At 40.7% G+C, this 23,448-nt stretch overlaps 1 protein-coding gene across 5 annotated transcripts in view; it reads left to right on the top strand.

Moving 5' to 3' along the window:
• The window catches only part of GAS7 (growth arrest specific 7), a 134,737-nt gene extending 114,634 nt beyond the window's left edge, over positions 1 to 20,103 (top strand). For all 5 annotated transcript variants that reach the window (XM_079966127.1, XM_079966128.1, XM_079966129.1 and 2 more), the window contains exons 8-14: positions 2,455 to 2,529; positions 4,835 to 4,913; positions 7,194 to 7,322; positions 7,857 to 7,980; positions 9,747 to 9,826; positions 10,343 to 10,441; positions 10,824 to 20,103. In XM_079966127.1, the coding sequence (XP_079822253.1) occupies positions 2,455 to 2,529; positions 4,835 to 4,913; positions 7,194 to 7,322; positions 7,857 to 7,980; positions 9,747 to 9,826; positions 10,343 to 10,441; positions 10,824 to 10,937 (700 nt within the window). In that variant the 3' untranslated portion in view covers positions 10,938 to 20,103. The remainder of the gene's footprint in view (positions 1 to 2,454; positions 2,530 to 4,834; positions 4,914 to 7,193; positions 7,323 to 7,856; positions 7,981 to 9,746; positions 9,827 to 10,342; positions 10,442 to 10,823) is intronic.
• The last annotated feature ends 3,345 nt before the right edge of the window (positions 20,104 to 23,448 follow it).

Below are 23,448 nucleotides of genomic sequence, written 5' to 3'. Positions count from 1 at the left end.
TTCTCTCTACTTCACGATCTTCAGTGACTTTAGCACGTCCAGGGGTGGGGATCTTTCCTCACCCCATCCGGTCTGCCTCTGCTCTGCTAGAACATAGTTTAAATAACTCAAAATATATGCAGGACATGAAAGGAGAAGGCGCGAGAGAGAAAGATAAACAGTTATTATTTATAGCTGCTCATTATTTATAACTACTCTTAGAAGAAAAAGAGCACTGTTATAAATAGCTTTCCTAATAATAATAATAGGATGGAGATTTACTTCTCTATGGCTTGCAATGGAGAACTGGAACACTGTGTTCCAAGAGTGGACTTTGCCTGGTCAGAGGACAATGAAGGCGCCACTACCATTACCCATTTCAATTGGACAGTGGTGAATTGGTAGGAAAACATTATATTGTGCCAGTGGAAAATCTTAAGCATAAGGACAAGTGGGAATCCTTTTGACAGAGTATAGATCATCAACAAATCCACACAGCTCTTGAGCACAGAAAGTAACCTTTGGCACAAAATGCCAAATATATAAATATGTGTCCATAAATATATTACATAGCTATATCGCATATCTTCCATGGAAATGGGAGAGCAGATGCCATTCACAGCTTTACAAAAGAAATAGTAGTTTACATGGATTGATGATATTCTCACGTCTTCTTGGAAAATGTCTTTATCAAGGGGGAAACTTGGAAAAGCCCCCCAAGCAGTTTTTATCAAATACAGTGATGCCCCGCAAGACGAATGCCTCGCAAGACGGAAAACTCGCTAGACGAAAGAGTTTTCCGTTTTGGAGGTGCTTCGCAAAACGAATTTCCTATGGGCTTGCTTCACAAGACGAAAATGTCTTGCGAGTTCCTGCGGGTTTTCCCCCCCTCCCCCCCTTTTTCTAAGCCGCTTATCCGCTAAGCCGATAAGCCGCTAAAAGCCGCTAAAAGCCGCTAAACCGCTAATAGCGCTAATCCGCTAAGCCGTCAATGGGCTTGCTTCGCAAGACGAAAAAACCGCTAGACGAAGAGAATCGCGAAACGGATTCTTTTCGTCTTGCGAGGCACCACTGTAGTACAACTCTGTTTTTGCTTGACACTGAGATGTTTGGTTTGGATTGGGGGGGGGTATTAAAAAAAAAAACACACAATAGCAAGCAGTTTAGGCACCTGTCTTTTTGTCAGTGTCTTTTCTATGGGTGTATTTGACCCCCTGCTTGGGAGACTATTCACTGCTCCCCACAGTGTTGGGGTGTGTGTAGGTATTTCAAATAGATACGATTTTAGCATAGTACAGAGCTCCATGATTTTAGCATAGTCCACAGACCAGAGCTGCATCAGCATCTGCCTTAAAAGGTGGATGGGGCTGCCCACCTGTCAGTCATGTAATGTAACAAATGACATCAAGTGTTTTGGTGCTTTGAAGTCCTGAAGTCAGGAAAAAAGCCTTCCTTTAGCAGTTCCTTGTTCTTTGTGAGGTGCTTTGAAGCCCTGACTTTGGCACTTCAAAGAGCAGCCAAACTGAGAAACCTTGGATGCACTCAGTGCTTTTTTTCTGTAGGTACTCAAGGGTACAGAGTATTGGCATCTTTCTTTTTCAAATGTTGGGAAAAAGTGAAAAAAGCACTGGGTACACTAGAGAGTTTCCTCAGGGAGGAGTTCTCTCACACATCCAGACCAAGCTGGACTGAGCTCCCCACATATAATCCAATGTATGAGGGGTTCAGTCCTACTTAGCACTGAGTTTGCATGCACAACAGAGTTTCTTGCAAGAGGTGCCTTTGCCTATGGAAATTTCATGGAGGGGATGGTATGGCCAGGAGGAAGAGTGGGGGGAGCCTGAGGATTTGGAGCTAGTGGAGTCTGTGAATGATCCCAATAGAGTGGAATTGGGGTCTCAAGAAGTGTCTGATGCCAAGGGAAGGCTAGGAGACCTGGAAGGGGAAGATTCAGACCCTGAGGAAGACCAAGCAGATTGTCAAAGGGCTACTTGTTCATCACACCTTATTTATCAGCCTGTTTGTATTGATGGTGCTATGTAGAACAATGGAATATCTCACTATGAGGAGTAGCAGAGAAAGATCCTCTTGCAGGTGGATCCTCTTGCATCATAAATACATTTTTTGACTTAAAGAAAACCGAAATCTTGCTTTGGCTTCTGGTAAGAGCTGGACTAGATTCAGCTGTTTTGACAAGTCGGAAAGAGCTGTCCAACCTGGTTCCACATACCAGGGAGGTGGAGCTGCTTTGTCCTGTTACACACAACCTATTCTTTGCATCATCATAGATATATGGGGTTAGGGTTGAAGACACAAGAATTGACCTGTATTACCTTGGTGAGGATTTTCAATAATGATTACTCAGCTTGTTGGGTTTTGCAAGTTGAGTTATACAATGTGTGAAAACATCTATTGTAATGTGAGATACTGTTCTTCTAAATGATATATTTCTGCTGGTGTTCTTCCGTTCTCCAGGATAAAGATTGAGGAAGAATATGCCAAGAACTTGTCCAAACTATCGCAAAACTCATTGGCTGCCCAGGAAGAAGGGTAAGGTCATATTCTTACCATTGTGAGAGTGGATGAAATCCCATGTAGCTATAAAACCTGTGCCTTTACTTAAATAATTTCTCCGCTCTTTCTTGCTTTCTGTCTGGGATCGACATTGGACCTTGGGTCCATCCTGTGTGGTTTCTTTCTTTGGAAATCAGCACAAGAATGAAAGGTTGTAATTTGTACTCTGATGGGGAAGAAGAGGATCAGTTGCTCACCTATCCATTGAAAAAATGAAAAGAAAAAAAGTGTATTGATACTTCAGTAATGTGTTAAGTGTTTGGAAGTTAGAAGAGAAAGTAAGGATCCTAGAGAAATATACCTCTTCTCTTTCCATGGAAGTTTCAATCCAGCACAACTGTATAGCAGGCCAGCTGTCAAGTAGCAGTAAGCCATAGTTAATGGTTTATTAAGACAGAGCAGTGCACACTGCCTGATTACTCCTGCTTTGTGCCTCACCAGTGGGAACAACCAGCCATGAATCATTGGCTTGTTGTTAGGTCCAAACTGGGATTCTGTTTTGTTTCTCTTTAATAAACCAGATCAACAAGCCAACAACAAACAATGGCTTTATGTCGATAAGTAGTCATGGTTTGTTAGAGTGAAACACACCACATCTCAGGTTCAGGCTTCATGGCTTGTTTCTCCCACTAGGGGACAAGCTAGAGTGGAAGCGATTGGGCAATGTGCTCTAGCACACTGTTCAGTCCAAATAAGACTTTAACCGTGACTTACTGTTATTTGCAAATGGGGTCAATGAGCATATATAATGCAGCCTTTTGATACATTTGATTTTTCTTGCGATGGGAATGTGATTTGTATTTCATTATAAGTCTTTGCAGTTCCATCTATTCTAGATTCGCTGTGGCATCTGACGAGGTGGACTCTAGTCTACAAAAATATATCCCAAAATAAATGTTAGCCTTTAAATAAATTTGTTCATCTAAGGAGTCTCTACAGACCCTTTGATGTTTCTTGCCACAGAGTATAATTGAATCGCAAACATCTGATAACTTAGTTTGCTCCCTTAACAAATTCCTTGTTCCTTTTAATGTTTGTGTCCTCCTGGAGGAGAGTATATTGATTGCAGGAATTCACAGTTTATTCATTTTCTACTCTGGAGGACAAGAGGAATTTTAATGGGGCATGCCTGCATACCAAATAGTGAATTGGGTTTCTGCTTGGATGCATTCAATTCCTGGTTCCAAAAGAGATGTAGGCAAAATAATTCCTGTCTTGTACAAAAACTTTGGATTTCAGCATGTCCGTCTATAGTATTAAGATGGCTTTCAGACACTAGCAAACTGTCCAGTATCATTTACGTTTCTTCTGTTTCAGTGGCTATTGAACTTTTAAATTTTTTGTGATATGGGGGGGAGGGGACATGTAGCAAGGCAGATTAACTTTCTTTGTCACCTGGCATTCATTACATTTATATCCTGTCTTTTTCAATGATGAAACTCGTGTAAACTTCCAGCTCATTACCTAATGTTACCTTATGTTATTATACCCTCCAGTAGACTAATTCTCACAAGTTATTGGACACTGCTTGGAGGAGCTACTAAGAGTTTGGAAGACATGTTTGAAAAGACTATTAAAAGAAATCACATTGTTTATTTTCTGTCACCTGAGAAAATTAATTCAATTCTCTGTGTTGTCATGGGCTCATTTCAATTGTTTGACATTTTGAGGCTTAACAAACAAACAAACAACTCATCCAAACGGCTCCTCATTAGGTAAAACCTTCCTAAATGTAATTGGAGTCTGATGGGAGACACTCTGGATCTAATCAGCATTTTATGGCTACTCTACATATTATGCTTCAATTTATAGTTAAGCTATCCCTTTTGGTATTTAAAAAGTATCAAATTACACACTCGAATCAGTAGCTGAAGAAGTCATTAGTTACCTCTGCTGAATTATTATAACTACAAGTAAGAGCACAGGTAGAAAAGTTGCTAGTTTGTCTCAAATGAATGGTAATTATGAGCCTAAACAGCACTAAGGGATTGTGAGCGTAATTTATTCCAGGGGGTGGATGGGGGAAATGGGATGAGATTTTGCTGAAAATAATTATGTTCATCTTCCTCCCCCCAAATGTGAATCTGAACATGAGTCTAGAGAGAAAAATTATGTAAGATAATTTACATTTTTTGTCTTTTGAGTTCAGCACTCTGAAATGCCACTGTTCCCATTATGTGTAGTATTTGGAATGCTACTGCTAACAGAAACGTACGTTTGTAATGATGAGAATTGGATGCTAATGAATGAGTAAATTTCTTACCCGTCACATATGTTTCAGGACGCTTGGAGAGTCTTGGTCTCAGCTGAAGAAAAGCCTGGCTGATGAAGCAGAGGTTCACCTCAAGTTTTCCTCCAAGGTAATCACTTCATAAGGAATCTTCTGTGTGGGGTTGAGACCAGCAGAACATGTTTTCTGAACACTGGGGTTCAGTTTTACATAAAAGCTGCATTTGCGGGATTTTCATGGGTAAACTGGATAAGATGTCTGAGGAACAGAAGGATCCCAGTGAGTTGGTTTTCCCCCAAATCAGAAGCTATTTAAGCAAATGACTGTTGTGGCCCTCTAATGCTGGTTGATAGGAAGCTGCCTTCCATCAGGACAGACTGTTGTTTACTCTGGCTGGCAGTGGTCTCCTACATAATCTGTTCTGCAATCCTTTTTTTAAGTGGGGATGCCTAGGTTTGAACTTTGAACCTTCTGCACTCAAAGCATGCCCTCTGCCATTGATCTGTGGTCCCTTCATTGATTCCTAAGAAAGCACCTAAGAATGCACACTTTAGGCATGAACCAGCCAAAGTTTTATTATTATTATTATTAAATATTTTCCGTTTTCAAAAGTTTACAGATACACATCTTACAGTCTTGTACTTCCAATACAAATACATGTCAGACTTCCCTCCCCCCCTTTTGTGGTTTCTTATTTAAATTTTTAACACTGCATTTTCCACTTTACTCCATTTCAAATTGTTCTACAATTAATCTTAATCATCCTTTTAACTTTTTGTTTTAAGTTAAGCCTACCAACATACTTAGTTGCATACCATGGTTTTTCAAATATTCCACAAATATTCCCCACTCCTTAATAATAATAATAAATTCTCTTGGTTTCTTAGCACACCTGTTAATTTTGACATTTTGGCGTAATCCATCAGTTTTGTCAACCACTCTTCCTTAGTTGGAACAGCATCCTCTTTCCATATCTGGGCAAATACCATCCTTGAACCAACCAAAGTTGATCTTTTTCAAGTACTATGAGTCAAGTCCATGAGAGAGATTAAAGCATTAAAATAGTAAAATTTGAAAGCTTTTATCGTTGAATTGCACTTCCAATTAAAAATTATAAACAGCCTTATTCAAAGGTTAGCAGCTTAGAAATAAGCAGAAAAATAGGTTAGCACATTGTGGAATTATCACTTAATGGGTGCATATCCTCTGATAGAGACAAGTTCTGCAGATAACTTTTTTCCATTTTCATCTGATAAATGTGCCAGTTTCCTTGGAATCACAATGCTCAAGGCTGCAAGCTCAGTTAATGTGGGTGGAGTTTAGTGTATGGGTTGTGTGATTACTGCATAATATGTGTGCTGGGGCGGTATTCAGTTTGAAAATCTGGGATGGGTAGAAATTAACTACCTTCAATGCTATCACAGCACTTCTTTAGAAAGAAAACTATTAGTTCAAGTGACCTTTTTTTCATCAGTCTGTGCCTGGAAGGAATCCTCAGCAGTCCCAAGACTATTGATTCAGCTGAATAACTGCCCTTCTTGTGATCAAGTTGTTAAGAGATTAGACAGCAGACAAATTTTGCCTGCTTCATGGTTTCAATTGTTGCAGACATGTTGAAATATATACTGAGTCAGTGTTTGGCTGGTTATGTAGTACACATGCATCTAAATCATCACTTGGGGTGGAAATGTCCTTCCCCTGGTTGCCTTTTTCGTTCCTGCAGTTGGTTGAGACAGAATAGGTCTGCTTTGCAGACAGTACTGATGTCGTTGTGTTTGAGAGCCAAAACAGATGTGACCGGGAAATCCATGGCCAGATCTCCCAGCTCTTTTCTCTCTGTTAAATTGGGATGTGCAGCATTTTGACTGACACACCGTTGCTGAGGGGAAAGGCTATTTTTTGAACACCCATTCCCCACCCCCACCCCGCCTGCACTTGCTAGTCCTGTTGGGGGAAATACAATACTGTTACAAGCATCTGTCTTTTTCTCTGAGGGGGGATAATAGCAGTTTCAAGGAGGAGATTTCAATCAGGAATACAGAACTTGGAGACAAGGCTAAAAATACTTTCTCCCCCGGTGCTGTTACTATTCCAATTGATGTTTGAAGTATAGTGCTCCTGGCATCCTGGAATCACCAGATGCTGTGGATGAGAAAATATTTGTAATTGTAATTGGGGGTTTTTAATTTTTTTCTAAATTGTTCCATTATGGATGTATTTGTCAGCATGGACTCCTTCAGAAGGATGGGTGGGATTTAACTTGAATGAATGAATAAACAAATAAATAAAAATAGAGTGTGTCACCCACACTATGCCATACACCTTGAAAGAATTGTGGCCAAAATAGAGGTGTATCAATTATCAGCCATTATTCCTTCCTCAACCAAATTTCCCTTGCCCTTTGTTTCAGCTCCAGGCAGAGGTGGAGAAACCCCTTCTCAACTTCCGAGAAAACTTCAAGAAAGACATGAAGAAGTATGACCATCACATTGCTGATCTGAGGAAGCAGCTGGTTAGCCGGTATGCATCCGTGGAAAAGGTAAGCCAAAGCAGTCAGATGAGTTCATTTGAGGGGGGTCAGTGGGCTGCCTGAAGGTTAGGGATAACTTGGCAATGCCACCTTCAGAAACAGACAACGATAGCTTATGTTTCTTCCCCTGCCAAATCTGTTTTGGTTTGAAGAAACAAGTGCATGTAGTTCATACTTCAACTTTTTAGCGTGCCCTATATTAAGCCAAAGTAGCTGACTTCTCAGACGAACATAGTGTAGATATTAATATTATTAAATGTTGTTTGCTCCAGCATTCCTAATGATTTAATAGTTGCCACATCTGAAGAACTACTCTGAAGAGCACCTTCAATCTTTTCTGTGGTGCTAAAACTATCACACAGAAGAGGAAGAATCTCTGTGTCTCATGGTTCATGTTCCAGGTTCATGGCCTCCAACAAGGGCATATGTTCCATATTGCAGTGATTAATTCTGAAAGAGGGGGAGGAATATGAAAAAGAGGAGGCAAATGGGTATTGTTTTTCTGCTGAGGAGGATTTCATGGCCATTTCTTTTTGTTTCAAGGCCCGAAAAGCATTATCGGAGAGGCAAAAGGATTTAGAGATGAAAACACAGCAGTTGGAGATAAAACTCAGCAACAAGACAGAAGAGGAAATTAAGAAGGCTAGGCGGAAGTCCACCCAAGCTGGTGAGTGAGGATAACGTGTGTTAAGAAGACAGGGAACAGTGGTGTAAAAAGAAAGTTAGATGGAACAGAGTCCCTGCTGTTTTAGCTAAGGAGAAAACTTAAGTTCAGGAAGCACTATTTTGTGAGAGGATAAAGAGAGCACAAATGCTGACTGGGTTACTCCACTTCCCCAATGTGATGCCCTCCAGATGTTGTTGGACTACAACTTCCATCAGTCCTAGCCAGCATGGCTAATAGCCAAGGATGATAACAGTTGTGTTCCAACAGCATCTGATGGACACCAGGTTGAGGAAGGCTGACTAACTTCCTGAATCTTAACATTTGGTGTTGATCAGGACTGAATTCATAACAGTTCCTTCCTTCTGCTTAGATCGCAAATATTTACTACAGACACCCCAAGGTTTAGGTGCTATTGATAAGTTCCAGGATTTAGCTTCTCCCCCCGCCCCCCAAAGGACCACTGTTACATACATCTGAAAGACAAGAGGAGGAAAAGTATGTAGAGCAATTAAGGAAAAGTGACCAATTATGCAGGTCTTTGTAATGCTGGAAGAGTCAGACAGGAGTTTAGTATATCAAATTGTCAACACTCCTTGAAGCTGGTTAGTCCAGTGATGTGACTTTCTGTGACTAAATTTGTCCATTTCTTCTCTGTTTCCTTGTATTAAATATGTGACTAGCAGAAAGTAGTTCTGGAGGTGCTCTCTACATTCAACACTTCGTGATTCCATGTAAATTGCATTTTATAAAATACATACTCTCTGATTTGTACACTAGATGGCAGGAGAGATATTCACTGCTGCTCGACTCAAAATCCTTGCTTTAAAAATCATATGATTTAAAAACAGCATTAGCCTGGGTCTGCTTCTGCATTTGTTCTACTTGAAAACAATATTTAGGGTCTCGGGTAGTAGCAGCATTAGAATGATCCATACTGCAACTGATAAGAGGAGCAGCTTTTCCTGCTGCTTACCAGCATGCTGCAACGTGAGGGTAGCAGTGAGGGCTAGGCAGGGGCGCTTGATTGGCTCTGCTCATATGACATCACTGCTGCCCTGCTGCACCTCCACACCATTCTGGTACATGACAGTAATTCTGCTGCAAGGAAATCAGGTATATGGTGCCACTTGTCCCTCCCTGACAGCTACTCCTGGCCAGTAAAGAGAGTTTAACAAAGGGAAGCCATAAAGCAAGCATGGATTGCCCATTTGACATAGCGAATAAATATCCAAGGCTTGGGGCAAAAACTCCATTTTGTTTCCTCACTGAACTGTACTTTTGTTTCTCAGTCCAATTGAAATTTCAAAAAGTGGGGAACAATATTTTTCCCTTTGTTCCATGGCACAGTTTCTGAATATTTTCATGACTCTTGGCCTCTGTGGCCAGGGAGACTTGGGGAGATTTCCTTGAAGGGAGAGGAGGACACACCTGGGAGGTAGGAAATCACTGGACTGGTTTGTTTCTCAGTGTTTGTCTTACAAACATGCTCCATTGTGAGGCATGCTGTCCAGCTGGATGAGCCCGTGGTTTGTGTTTGACAACTATGTTTCACTCCTATTAATAAGGATGGAGAGATCACCACTCACTTCTCTCCTAATGAGTTTGATTTAGCTACACTACATTCTCTTTGGTCTTAACACCTTGCATGTAGAAACTTGTAGATAACTGCACTTTCACTTCTAAGTAACCTTTAGGGCGAGTGAGTGGGCTTGCAAAAAAAAAAAAAAAGTTACTCACTGTTCTTTGCTTTGCTTTGTGTGTTGCAGGAGATGACCTCATGCGCTGTGTGGATCTGTATAATCAAGCCCAGTCAAAGTGGTTTGAAGAAATGGTGACCACCTCTCTGGTATGTCATGTAGGGTCTCTCCATGTTATGCTTGCAAAACTTCAGTGATAAGTGCCCATCTGGTAAACATTATCAAAAGTTCAGCTCATGCCTGATCTTGCCACAACATTCTCAGGTCCAACTCTGGGCGGCTTCCAGCATATATAAAAACATAGCAAAACATTAAACCTTAAAAAGCTATCTTGGCAAATTCAGCATACATTGTGTATGCAACAGTTTTTCTGGTCTGTGCACTGTTACAGTGGCCCCTGCATTCTGAGAAGGCTCATTACAGAGACTATCGATTGGGAATTCATAGTAGGAGCTGTGGTAGCAGGTAAAGCCCTCATCTGCTTCAGCTCTTGTTTGATCCATGCTCTCGTTTTGGATGGATTCTTTAGAGAACAATAGTGAAGTTCTTAGTCACTAAGAAATTCTAGGTGGTTCACATAAAGCAATCTCACCTTTCATTGGATGTTCAAGTATACTGCCTTATCCCCCATCTTTTAATGAAAATCTTTTATTGTTTCCTTTTAGGAGCTTGAGAGGCTAGAGGTGGAGAGAGTGGAGATGATTCGGCAGCACCTTTGTCAATATACGCAGTTGCGGCACGAGACAGATATGTTCAACCAAAGTGTGAGTCTGCTTGGCCTTTTCTCCTTTCTGAAGCAGTATTTCAGCAGGCCCTTGTAAACCCAAGGCCTTAGAGTTGCACTGAGCCCCCCAAACTCTTGCCCTCCAGTGTAGACAATGGCATAAGTACCACAGCTGACTTGAAAAAACAAACGATCTATTAAAACGCATTGGCCTCCTTGATCTGTGGTCTGCTCTTCTTTCAAAATGGTACCCTTGGAATAGCTCAAGGCCTAGTTGGAAATGTTGTCTGAGCACGGTGAGGAAACAAATCTGAAGAACTGGGAGAAGGAGGTGGGGAAGTGGTTCAGTTTTGCTAGGGTGTCTCATGAAGCATTCCCTTATGCTCTTATGGTAACACTGCTGTTGTTTCTATGTCTTTTAGACAGTAGAACCCGTGGATCAGTTGCTTCAGAAAGTGGATCCAGCCAAAGACAGGGAACTGTGGGTAAAAGAACACAAAACCGGTAATATCAGACCCGTGGATATGGAGATATAGACTGCTGTCACTGGTTGTAAGTGGTGGGCTCCTTGTCCCAGCCATGTTCGAGAGAGTTCTGTAAAGCCTCAGGAGTAGGGAAAAGAGAGACGTTCTGCTGTCAGCTTCCTTATATATTTATTATTGCCTGTAGGGACTATTTCTGTCATGTTTTATCATTATTTCATTTCCTGTTGTGCTTTGCCTTAAACATCGAACATTCCAGGTTTGAGAAGCCACACTTTGTACTTCCTTTCAAAAATGGGCTGTCAGCAGCCAAGCAGTTGCCGCACTCGTGATAAGCTGCAGGGGTTGTTTTCTGGTACAAAGAGAGTTTTGCTATTCAATTGTGATTGACTATCTCATGCTACTCCCCTTGCATGATGCTCTGTTTGTACAGCAATGCTAAGACACAATATGCCTCTGCCAAACAAACGAGACTGGTGAATTTGAACACGACTCTGGAAGGAGTGAGATCTTCCTGAATATTGCCACTTAATTGTATGGAAAGGAGGGGGGGTTGAGGAAAATGCTCCTGTCCTCCCTTTACAATTTATGAAATGGCATTCATAAAGCTAACCTACCTCACAGGGGTGTTGTGAGGATAACAGTAAAGCCTGTACAATATGTATTTTTTAACAAATCCTGACTCCCATGACTGCAGACTGCTGTTGTGAGGCCATCTGTGAAATTGTGTATTTTTCAGTACAAAAGAAAATGAGGTAATAGGTCTGGTGACCTTATGAAAAGGTTGGTCCTTCTTTATATACCCTCTCAGGTACTCACTGACTGTAGTCCACAAGCCACTTACTCTGAATGGTTGGGATTCATCTAATAAACCCTATTAGTGGAAGCCCTGCAGGAGGGCTTCTGTTTTACAGCAGGGCTTTCCCCCTTCTCTTCCTCCTGCACCCCCCAAAATTTGGTTCTTGGGAGGCAGGAGGGCCCCCCAGAACAACACGGTGGGAGGGGGGATTGTTCCATCTGGCAAGCTGATATGCTTGTGTAGGCAGAACATTTGTAACAGCGTGACAATGAATCCCACCCATGGTCTCCTTGACTTTGCCAGGGACAATTCTTGAGGAAATGTTCTGAGAATTGCACACATTTATCAGCACTCTCCAGAAGAAAAGAATGTCCTCCATAGAATAGATAATAAGGCTGCAGTGATTAGGACCCTGATGCTGTAGTCTTCAAATAACTTTTTGAATGCTTCCCTTGAAAGATTGTAGCCAAATTGAATTAATTAAGTCATTGCTTGAGCTTTACTTTCCAGCAAATAACTTACGAGTTTACAGACTATATAGATGGCAGAACTTCCTAGCTAATGTGTCTTACCTCAAACATGAGTTACCCAAAAGGTGGATTTATACAATTGCCACAGCAACATTCAAGTGGGACCTGCTCTTTGGGGAGGATTTAACAGGCCTTTGGCTCCTGAACTCCTCCATCATGGCAGCCATTTTAAAACAAGGAATTCAGTCTGTGTTAAATCTTTTCAGAAGACCGAGTTCCATGTAGCTCCCAACATGCTGTGATAGCCAAAAATCAACACAAGTAAATTAGAAACGATTGTATAAATCCAGCCAAATATGCATTCTGAAGCTAATATTCTGAAGTGCAGCTCTTTTCGTGAATGACGATGGACCCAATTGATCCTGAGGTCCCAAATGTTGAGAACTGTTGGAGAAGAACCACGGTGTTCTTTGTCCCTCTTTTTTCTTCATTTGTCTTGCCTTGTCTTGCCTTGGTATTTATACAGAACAAATATTTCCCCTCTGAGTTTATCAGATCTCTCTTCGTTCCTCATACTGCCAAGTGTTTTGTTTGATCAGCTGTCATAAGCAAATGTGAGGAGCAGATAGCCCTTTATGTCCTTCCTGAGTATTCCAATATTCTTTTTACTGGAATGCCTAAGTCTGTACTATGACTAGATTTCTCATAATCACTGAATAAATGTTTTTATTTTTTTGAATGATGATAGGTGTTGCAGATAAGTGGAGTTCTATGAGCTCACTTTGGCCTGGGTGGGTTGAGATGTAGGTGGGAGAGGAGACATTTGTTTTGTTTGGTGCTGTCAAGCAAACTAGCCCAATAAGTTATAACACAACTTCAGCTAATTTGATCATTCTTGCGTACTCTTCCCTTGCTTTACTTCCAGTGAAATATCATTTCCCCCCCCTTTCTGTGTAACATCAGGTTTCAAATAGGAAACACATTTCATCTTTCCCCCCCAAGAAACTGACCATCAAGGTTGCAAAAAGAACGATTTATCCTGTTGGTATGTGTGGGGAAATTGAGACTTGGACACATCCCAGCATTAAAAAGATTTCCAAGGCATCCGTTCAATTCTTCTTCCTGTTTTGAAAACCAGAGTCATATTTCCATATTCTGTGCATCCTTCAACCAGCTTGCCAGTGTCTGGAGCATCCCTCAACTTGCCTTTTCCTGGCCTTCTCACTTGTCACTGTTTAGCAGTCTGCTCCCTGCATAATATAGACCTTGTCCTCTCATTTTCCTTCACGTGCGTTCTCAGGTATCAGCGAAACTGCCCACACAAATTGTGAAAAATAACAGACCATCTCTCAAAATATATTTTAAGCCATTGCTCCATAAATGCTCAACAGCACCTGACAGATTTTTTTTCCTCGTGTGTCTGCTGCTTTGCACCAAATAAGAATTGTCTCATTTTCTGTAGTGACCTACCCATTATCCTCCCTCTCCATGTTTCTGGTGTCTTTCTCCTTTTTTCTTCAGAGTTTGGAGGTATCACACTGGACTCTGCTGTACCAATTTTACTTTGAGGAGCCGCCTCATTTAAAGCAAGCTCTCCCAGACATTGCTAAAGATTATATGCTGATTTAGAAGTCTCTTTTTATAGTGTGGCAGATCTATAAGTTAATTGGTAATATGCTTGTGCTAGGTTTGTTTGTTTGTTTTGCTATATTTATATACCAGATACCTTTTTCTTCAGGGCTGATACAGCCTGTTCGCACTTTAAAATTTCTGTCTTGCACCAAGTGGCACCCATTGAGTTCTAAGATTTGAGTGGCCGGTTCCATTAGGTTCAAGCCATTAGTACTACCCTCTAACATCCTCATTTCTCCTTCCTTGTTCTCCTTAAAACTCTCTTTTGCCATGTAAAGTAGATATAGGTGGCTTCAAACAGAGGAAGGGGCAAGCAGAGTGGGAGAAGGGGTTGTTGAGCCCTTTCCTTGCCCCTGATTTGCAAATCCTGAATAGACAATTAGTTGGCAAGGAACAGATTAAATGGCCTCTTTCTTTGCTCTTCTGGTTCTCTGCATAACCTGATGCAATGGATGGTTGCTTTTCATGACTTAATAAAGCCTTTCGGGGGAAACAATCACAGCATTATGCCCAACCATTTCACCATAACCGGACAGCCATTTTATGTGTAACATGTTTCTACTCAGGCTTGTCCTCAGAAACTTTCTTTGCTGTACTGCTTTATGATTTGTGCTTCGTTCTCATCTAAACTTATGGGCTCAAAACTTAAAAGGAGAGAGCTGTTCAAATGATAATGCTCTTTTAAAAGGAGACCAACAAAAAAAGTTCAGCATGCCAATTTTGTGATGTTCTTTCTCTTTAATTGAAGTTCAAAACCTCATTGCCTCTGTTGAACTCCTGTGCCATCTCAGTGTTCTCACTGGATGTCCTTGCTTTCTGGGTGCTATTGATCACATTCCTACTATTTTTATATTTTAAAAAATGACATTTGTTATATGACTTGCAGTCATGAGATGGTTCGCAAGTGCCATTCACGCTTCAGGTTCTTCTTTTATATCAGTTCATATTTAACTTGAATTTTCATTAGATTATCCATTCATGAACAGCCAATTTTTGTTGCATCTGTTTTCTAGCTGCTTAATCTCAATGTCATTTTAACACACAGTGCTCATGGCTTATACACTTGCCAACACTCAACAATATGAAATAAGTCCTAACTGATTTGTTCAGTTTTCCAGTTTCACATAGGAGAGTTTTATTGCTCTATGGGGATGTCTTTCTAACATCTCCAGTTTCTTTTCTGGAAAAGGTGTGTTCTAAGAGATAATCAGCTTAAAATAAAATAAACACTCCTAAGCGCAGTTTGGGGACTTAACAAATCTGCAAGCCATCAGGCAGTTACTATAACAGGAACTCTGAGCATATCCAGATGCAAATCTGTGTTTTTCAGTACAAAAGAAAATGAGGTAATAGGTCTGATGACCTTACGAAAGGCTTGGTCCTTTTTTATATACCCTCTCAGGTACTCACTGACTGTAGTCCACAAGCCACTTACTCTGAATGGGTGGGATTCATTTAATAAACCCTATCAGTAGAAGCCCTGCCTTTACAGCAGGGCTTCCCCCCCCCCAATCTCCTCCTCCTGCACCCCCCAAAATTTGGTTCTTGGGAGGCAGGAGGGCCCCCCAGAACAACACGGTGGGAGGGGGGGATTGTTCCAACTGGCAAGCCGATCTGGAAATCCTTGATCTGATGGGATGCTGTAATTGAATACAGCCCAGTAAGTTAAAAGATGATCCATAGTTTATGAATAAAACCTAAGCATGGTGCTTGTCTTCCATGCCAGACATCCTTGTGTAGCCATCTGCTGCTGCTATATTTCACACACACACACCCTTTGTTCTGCTGGGGCACCTGTCTCTTCATAATTGTTGTAGAATCTCATTGACTTTATTCAGGGACATACCAGTTTTGTATGCCACCTGTTCCTAAGACATAGCTTTACTCTCGCTGCTAGATGTAATCTTTTACAGAACAAATCTATGCATTTACTCAGAAGTAAGCCCTTTGTAAATTAGGGCTTACTCCATAGTATTATTGTTTTATTAAGGTTGCAATGTTTTCATAAACACAAGGCCTCCTAAGCAAGACCTGCTAAATCCCTGCTTCAATGTCTGCCCTGGTGTTTTTAGGCATTCAGGACTATTCCGTATGCTTTCAGAGTATATCGTCCATAAGCTCAATTTTGTGAACTGTGGAGAAGCTCAAGTTCTCTACAGTCATCCTTCTATTTTTTATTTCCCCACCCCCTTCCCTCCCCTACAGCAGGGATGAAGTCACTATTAAAATTCTGAATTCCTTCTCATACATCTGTTGTTCTGTTGTGTACTTTTTCCTACATCCAGTTCAGAATTTTGCCAGCTGCCCTGCCTCTGTATAGCGTGAAATGGGAAGGGAAAGCAAATTTTTCTGCTATTTTCTGTCACAGACAATGCAGGTTTGTTCTAGGCTTTGCTTAGCAATGCTACTTGGGCTGCCTTCACAGCTGCATTCTGATCCAGTGTTCCATTATTAGCCAGGCTCTGATGTGAAAACAGCACAGAAGTGCCATCGTAAGGATGGCTATGAGCACAAAAGGGCTTACATTTCCATCTTTAAAAAGTGGGAGTAGGGGGAAATGTGACAGGTGAGCATAAGGGCACGAGCCTGAGAATACAAGGACGAAAGAACATCTGATGAAATGAGCAGGCAACCATTTTGAAAGGAGCGGGGGGGGGGCGTGAAATGATTCTTAAAACTTCGTGTAGATTTAGCTTGCACAGCTACATGGCATGAGACACTCGGGATACTGATAACTGATCTAAGTTTGTTTGGCAGTTGCTGATCATAAGCTCCCTTTTGATTCCCTCCCCCCCTTTTTTTGCTTACAAATTAATTCAGCAGACCTATAGAATTTAGAGGCTGACGAGGCTATTACTATACGATACAGTGGGGCATAGGGAAGTGTAGCAGAGATGTATCCATGATGCCCCAGATTTGTTATCAAGCAGGGAAATAACAAAATACGCATCTTGCAAGGATTTTCGCCCCCATAGCTGCAACAACAGTTGTGGAGGTGGGATCAAGCATCTAAAATAATCCCTCATTGGGAAGTGTTGAGTGGGAAGCTTCTACACATGGTACATATTTCCATTAGAAACTAATAGTGATTTCGTCGTGCTAGTTTAAAAGTGATATCTTCTTCCAAAGAGCCCTGGAAAATATAGTTGGGTGAAATTATGGCAAATTCTCTGTTAGAGCTATATCTAGTCGTCACCTCAAAAGTACAGTTCCCAGGCTTACCTAGGAAGAGCAAATGACGACTGTCAGAGAGGGTGAAATCTGTAGTGCAGATATGGCCTTGATTTAGCAGTGTCAGTACTTGTGTATATAATGTGGATAAAGATATGTGAATAGTGTAAATAAGTAGACTTTGTCCAGTCCAATACCTTGAGCTCAGTATGTCTCCAACAGTGAACATTCGTTGGTTGCATGAACTCGGAACTGATTGTGCTCTATCAGTACTTGCACCAAAGGTGTTGTCTCTCAGATCCTGTCCGTAAATCACAATACCTAGTAACTAAGATGTGTTACAGTGGATTTTTTTTTAACCTCAAAGGCATAGCATGCAGTTGCATTTGGCAGGCAAAAACTTAAAAGGTTCCCAGCAATTTGACTAGTGTACATGCTCACATTTAGCATTATGTAACCATACACTGTGCCTGGAGGTGGCACTGCATGTATTTTACATTTTGCTGATCATGCATGGGGTTCTCCTGCTTGACTTTTGTGTGACTCTTGTTTCCTTCACTTTTCGTATAAGCAAGTCAACCAATGTGTTTGTAGAACTAATGGTTGTGTACGTCTGTTAAGGTGATGTTTTGAGAATCTTGCGGCCTTTGTTCATTGTGGAGCAAGACAATAGTTCTTTTATCCCATAATTGGTATGAAACAAAGAACACTGCACCCCAAAACTTGACATTCCCATATGACTGGGACTTCAACTTACATGGCAGTGAGTCTTCCTGATGTTTAGTTTGATGTCCATTCATTCTGTGCCCACTCATACATGCTTCAGAATACTTCGCTGTGGTCTAATTTCAGACAACAATTTTTGTCAGATTTCAAAGTTGGGGTTTTGTCCCTACGCCTCCTGAAAACCCTCCACCTGCTATCAGGATTGGTACAGATACTTTTTGAAAAAGTCGATTTAGGTAACTACAATTTTTTTTAAAGTGCTTGGAAATTTACTTTACAGCAAGCCTATCTTGAGCCTCTGCTGTGTATTCTACATAATTCATTGTGATATGGTGGCTCCTTTCTATGATATGTTCTCTGCTCAGCTGTCTTGGTTTGTTTATGGTGTGATCCAGAAAACCAATGGTATGCCATTGATTTCAGCAAGATACGGATCTTGCCGATACTTTCTTAGTCCTTATGCACTCCACGGTGCCAAATACTGTTGAAATCTAGCTAAATGCTCTTATTCTAACGTTTGGACCATGTAAAAATAAAAAAATAAGAAGAACCTTATTTGGAGGGGGCGGCGGCAGGAATGCCAATGTTTTGGAAGCATAGAGAATTGGAAATGGAGAGAAATAGAAAATTCCCCCCCCCAACTTATATTAAGTTGAAATATCTTGGATAAGATTGGTTTTAATCTAGAAGGGATGTAAAGAACAGACATATTTTCAGTTGTGTTCAAATACTCAATCTGGGATATTTTTTTTGGGGGGGTGTGTGTTATTTTCCTTTGCTGCTCTTATCACAAGCAAACTCCAGCAAGATCTTGCTGTAAGTCTAAAGCACAACCAGTTTGGGCATTTTGAATAAACAACAGCAAAATAATATTTTAGAGATTACAAATCCACCTCAGATTATTAGATTTTACAGTTCTGAGCTCATAGTCCACTCTTAATATAGTCCACTTTTAATATAGAATTTTTTACAGTAATAATGCTAGTGGAAAATCACATAACACTCCTTGAAAAAGTGGTGCAGGGCCTTTTATGCCCTAGGTTGTCCCGAGTTTTGAGCGAGTGCCCAGTAACATTTAAGCAGACCGATTCCAAGTTTGGCAGCATTCGTTTCAAACCGATGTTCTTCTCTAGTGGTTCTGTTACATAAGCATTGCAAGTGAAGAGGATGCTTTTAATGGAAATTGTAATGAACCTTTTGGATGTTTGGGGTTTGTAGACAGTAGTAATTTCACTCTGTCAATATTTTTAAATTGGTTGACCCTAATGTGCATTGAATACGGTTAGCAGAAAAACTCAAGACTAACTTCAGTGTTTGAGTACCCAATTCATCATGTCTATGTAGTAGCAATAATGTTTATTGCAGAGCAAGGAAGTGAAGGTGGCTACAATCTAATGAATAGCAAAGTGAATTGGTTGCAATCAATGGAGCTTGCAGTTTATGCATGTTTACTCAGAAGGAAGTTTTCCCAAGATATGTGCATAGGATTGCAGCCTTAAACATCCTTAACTATGATTGTTGACTTTGATTTCTGGCAAATATATCCTTGTGTTCCTTTCCAAAATTGGTGTACACTGAAATTTCTGTTACCTGTATTTGGTTGTCTATTTTCCCAGTGAATCTGAATTCACTGTGTGTCTCCCATGTCAGAGTAGCCTTATGAAAGCAACACTCCCTGTTATCAAAACTTGTGTTTCCAAACACTGTAGGCTTATCACAGGCTATATGGATAAGCAAATTCACAATGTATTTCTTTTTACCATCCATGAGTAAATTGAAAGTGCACAATTCAGTTTTGCAGATATAATAGATTTGGAGGGCAGATCTGGCCAGCAACTAGCTCTCCCCAAAACAGTTTTTTTAAAAAAAGAGATTTTTAAAAATGGCATTGCTTATCTCGTCTTTTTATCCTGTACCTTTTACTAAACACTTTCTAAATTTTTACAGTCAAATGTGTCCTCTACCAGCAGTAATGGCTTTGAACTTTGTAATAATACTTAGCTGCAGATTTTTGGGCTGACTAGACATTTAAAAACTTAATTCTACTGTAAGCTCTGTGTATCAATAACAGCAGTGAGCCTTTAATCATTGTGAAAACTGTTAATGTGGCTTTTTTGTCCCATGCAATTGTATGACTAAAACACTGCAGCTGAAGAGGTAAATAAATACTCGTTAAAATTTAAGGGCCTTGTTGTCAGTTCAGGTATGTCTCCTAAATGTTAATATCACTGGAGTTGCACTGATTTACCCCATTTACAGATCTAGCCCTTAAATGTTGAAAGTATTTGCTATACATTTTCCCCCGTCTTATGTACAAACATTTCCATAAACTTTGTACTTTCCTCTATTTTAGCAAGTTTGTATTATGCACTTGAAAAGCTTTGTCTCATCTCATGTAAAATAAACTGTACAGTCCATTAAATGCTGTGTTACTGAACTGTTATTTTCACTAATAAGCAGCAGGATTTCTGTGACCACACTCGAATTAATCCACATGATTATGTGCATGCGTACATCAGTACATAGAAAAGGATTAACATGCATCGGGATGCAAGGAGGCAGAATTTCAATGAATAGGAACAGGCTCACCCTCTTGGACCCTATTGAGTCAATTGCTGTAACGATACCCCTTAACCCAGTGTTTCCCAACCTTGTGCCTCCAGCTGTTTTTGGACTACAATTCCCATCATCCCTTGCCACTGGTCTTGCTAGTCAGGGATGATGGGAGTTGTAGTTCAAAAACAGCTGGAGGCACAAGGTTGGGAAACACTGCCTTAACCATCTTCCGTGGTGATACTGCAACACAGCAGAAAGCATGCTATCAGCTCCTTTTTTTCTGTTACGCTGACCCAGTGGTGTCACAAAATAAGATGTTGAGGTCATAGAATCATAGAGTTGCAGAGCTGGAAGGAACCTAAAGGCAGGCTTTATTTCACTCAGGTCCCCAATATCACAGCTAAAGAATCCCTGTCAAATGGCCATCCAACTTCGGTTAAAAAAGACCTCCAAGGAGAGACAGCCATTGGTCTGAAATCTCTGGCACCTTAAAAAGTGACTGCTGTTTCCTTGCAAAGGCGTCTTTGTTCATCAAAACTTGACCCTGCCTATAATGCTCCAAGGGAAGGCGCCACCCCAGCGTTGAGAACTATTGTACAGAAAACTCAGAAAACAGAAATCCATGGTAAAGAAAACTTCCTTTTCCTGTCACATAGAAACATGTTTCAGTGTCATTTCACATTACAGTGTCATCTGCAAAACCCACCTATACTTGATGTACACATTGCCTAGTAGTTTATGTATATTTTGGGTATTTTAGTAGGCATTCCATAGACCCACCTGGTTAACAATGTATTAGGGTTTCTTCGGGGGGTGGGGGGTGAATAAAAACTGCTACCAGCCCTGTGAGTAGGTTTTAACTAGCAGCAGTTTCTAGAGCAACCAGGAAGGCAAGGGCTGGCTGAGCAGAGGATATTCTTGTTCTGCTTTACCTCAGAAGTTCTTAAGGGTAGATTGTTGCCTCAGACATGAGTTGTTACTCATAGAAACAGTGGTATTCACTGGTCGGGTGGAAAGCATGGAGACCGACAGTAAGTGGAACCAGAGCCAATGACCAGTAGAGTCATCATATTATAGTTTTGCCACCATCTGCCTCCCTGCTGAGTTTTACAGAGAATGACATTTCTTGGACTGGGTAGCTTTTGTTTTTATTATGTATTTTGTGTTTTCATATCCTGTTTTTATGTTGCAACTACTGTGAGACCTGCAGGTATAGGACAGTATAGAAATTTTAATACTAATAACAATAATAATAATAACAAGGCAGCAAATCAGTAAAGAACACAGCAGCTGTGCTTCTGTAGAGTATTATCTTGAAATTAAATGGATTATGAAGTTGCAGTGAGAAAAGGATGTAAGGTAAGAAGTCTCTGTGTGTGTGTGTGTGTGTGTGTGTGTGCGCGCGCGCGCGCGCACGCATGTGTGTGTGTGTCTGTCTGTCTGTCTGTGTCTATGCGTGCACACAAGACTTCCTCTGGCTTACAGCCAATTATTCCAAACTGGCAATTCTGAAGTAAATTCCTTAGCAGCCTCTGCGTTTTGTCAAATGTTCTCTCAAACAGAGAGTCTGAAGAAGGAGTCTTCTGCCCTTCAAAAACTGGGAGTAATTGCTCTTCCGATTATTATATTTGCTGAGGGGATTGGTACCCTGACAGTGGCTTCATTGTCTGTTACAATTCACAGTGTCAGTTGGGGGCCATCATGTAGTGACCACGATTCACATTAAATAGTGTTCAACAGCAGGGGACGGAGAACTCATTTTGCAATGGCCAAGACTCATGTGGTGAATTCTAATTGAGGATATGGCTGGGTAGGAGACATTTACTAGGGGAAGACTGGTCCCTAAGGTGCAGAAAGCCATCCACAGCTTCCTGATAGGATTTGCTATTAAACTGCTCAGCTAAAAAGGCAGGATGACAAAGAGCAGCTTAATTTGCCACACTGGAACTGGGACGGTTGAAGGTCAGTCACAGATACTGATTTAGAACTAGACTCCAAAGTATAGGCCGGCGGGGGTGGGGTGGGGACAAGTGGGGCACTGGCCCATGGTTCAAACTTTCTGAGGAGCCCAGAGATCCACTGGCTGCTTCTAGGACCCCAGGCAATTGTACATAGAGCTGCTGCTACATCAGAGCAACCAGCAAACATTTGCTACACAGATGTTTCCAGAAGCTTCCAATAACCTGAGGTAGATAATTTTAGCAATTGCAATATTGGGTTGCTCTGCATCTCTTCTGAGTGTTACAAAGGAGAATTCAAAACATGTCTAAAGTATTACTCTTCTGCATTCATGTTCTCCAGTTTGAATCATCCTCGATATACGGCATTACTAGAAGTAATTACAAATTCTCTTCTCACCCTCACCAGTACTGAGTAAAACCTTCTTTCATTTACTGTTGTACACTGGGACAGCTTTTATATTTCTTTAAAAACAGCCCTTTCAGTATGTTTATACCAAAGTTGCAGATTCCTGTGGAATTAGACAACACTTCTTTCTGTTTGTAATAATTTTACTTTTTCCATGCATGTCATTTAAGGTATGCACTTCTAACTTCAGTATGACTATTTGTGCCCTGTTTTCTAACTTTGCAAACCAAATGCTCCATCTTCTGAAGATTCAGTATAAATTGTAACTCTGTTTACAGATCCATGACTTGATTTTGGCATTAGAGATAAATTATGCCTCTTACTTTTAAGGAATTGTTTGTGGAAGGATGCCTAAATTACTCCTTCTAGTATAATTTGTTTACTTGTTTGGCCTTGGTGACCTCATGTTGATTGTAGCAGCCTCATAGCAATGATAGACTTGAGGTGCCAAAAACATCCTAGAGACTATGTCCCAGTCAAAGATAAAATACTATGTCCCTTCAGATGCAGCCACATGGTCCAGGCTGGTTCATATAAGGAGATCCCTGAGGTTACATAGAGCGCAAAATGAGTCAAATTTCAGTTTTATGTGCTGATTTTTTATCTTTGCAGTCTGAATTAATCAAACTAGGCAGTAAGAGTCATCAGACTCTGTTGGTATCTGCTTAGAAGATTGTTGATTACTACAATCAAGTAGAACTTTAAAAAAAATGTGAATATGGTTTGCAAAATGTTGTCTTGGTTCCTGAGCCATCAATTGACTCTGGGAAATTTTCAAATCCTGAATTTGTACAAAATTTAGAATTTGTGTGATATTTCAGTTTTATGCAGGAATTATCTTTTA

Source organism: Podarcis cretensis, assembly GCF_951804945.1.
Source record: "Podarcis cretensis genome assembly, chromosome: 2".
NCBI classification, from domain to species: Eukaryota; Metazoa; Chordata; class Lepidosauria; order Squamata; family Lacertidae; genus Podarcis; species Podarcis cretensis.
Note: the sequence above shows the minus strand (reverse complement) of the source record. Positions and strands in the feature narration are given on the sequence as shown.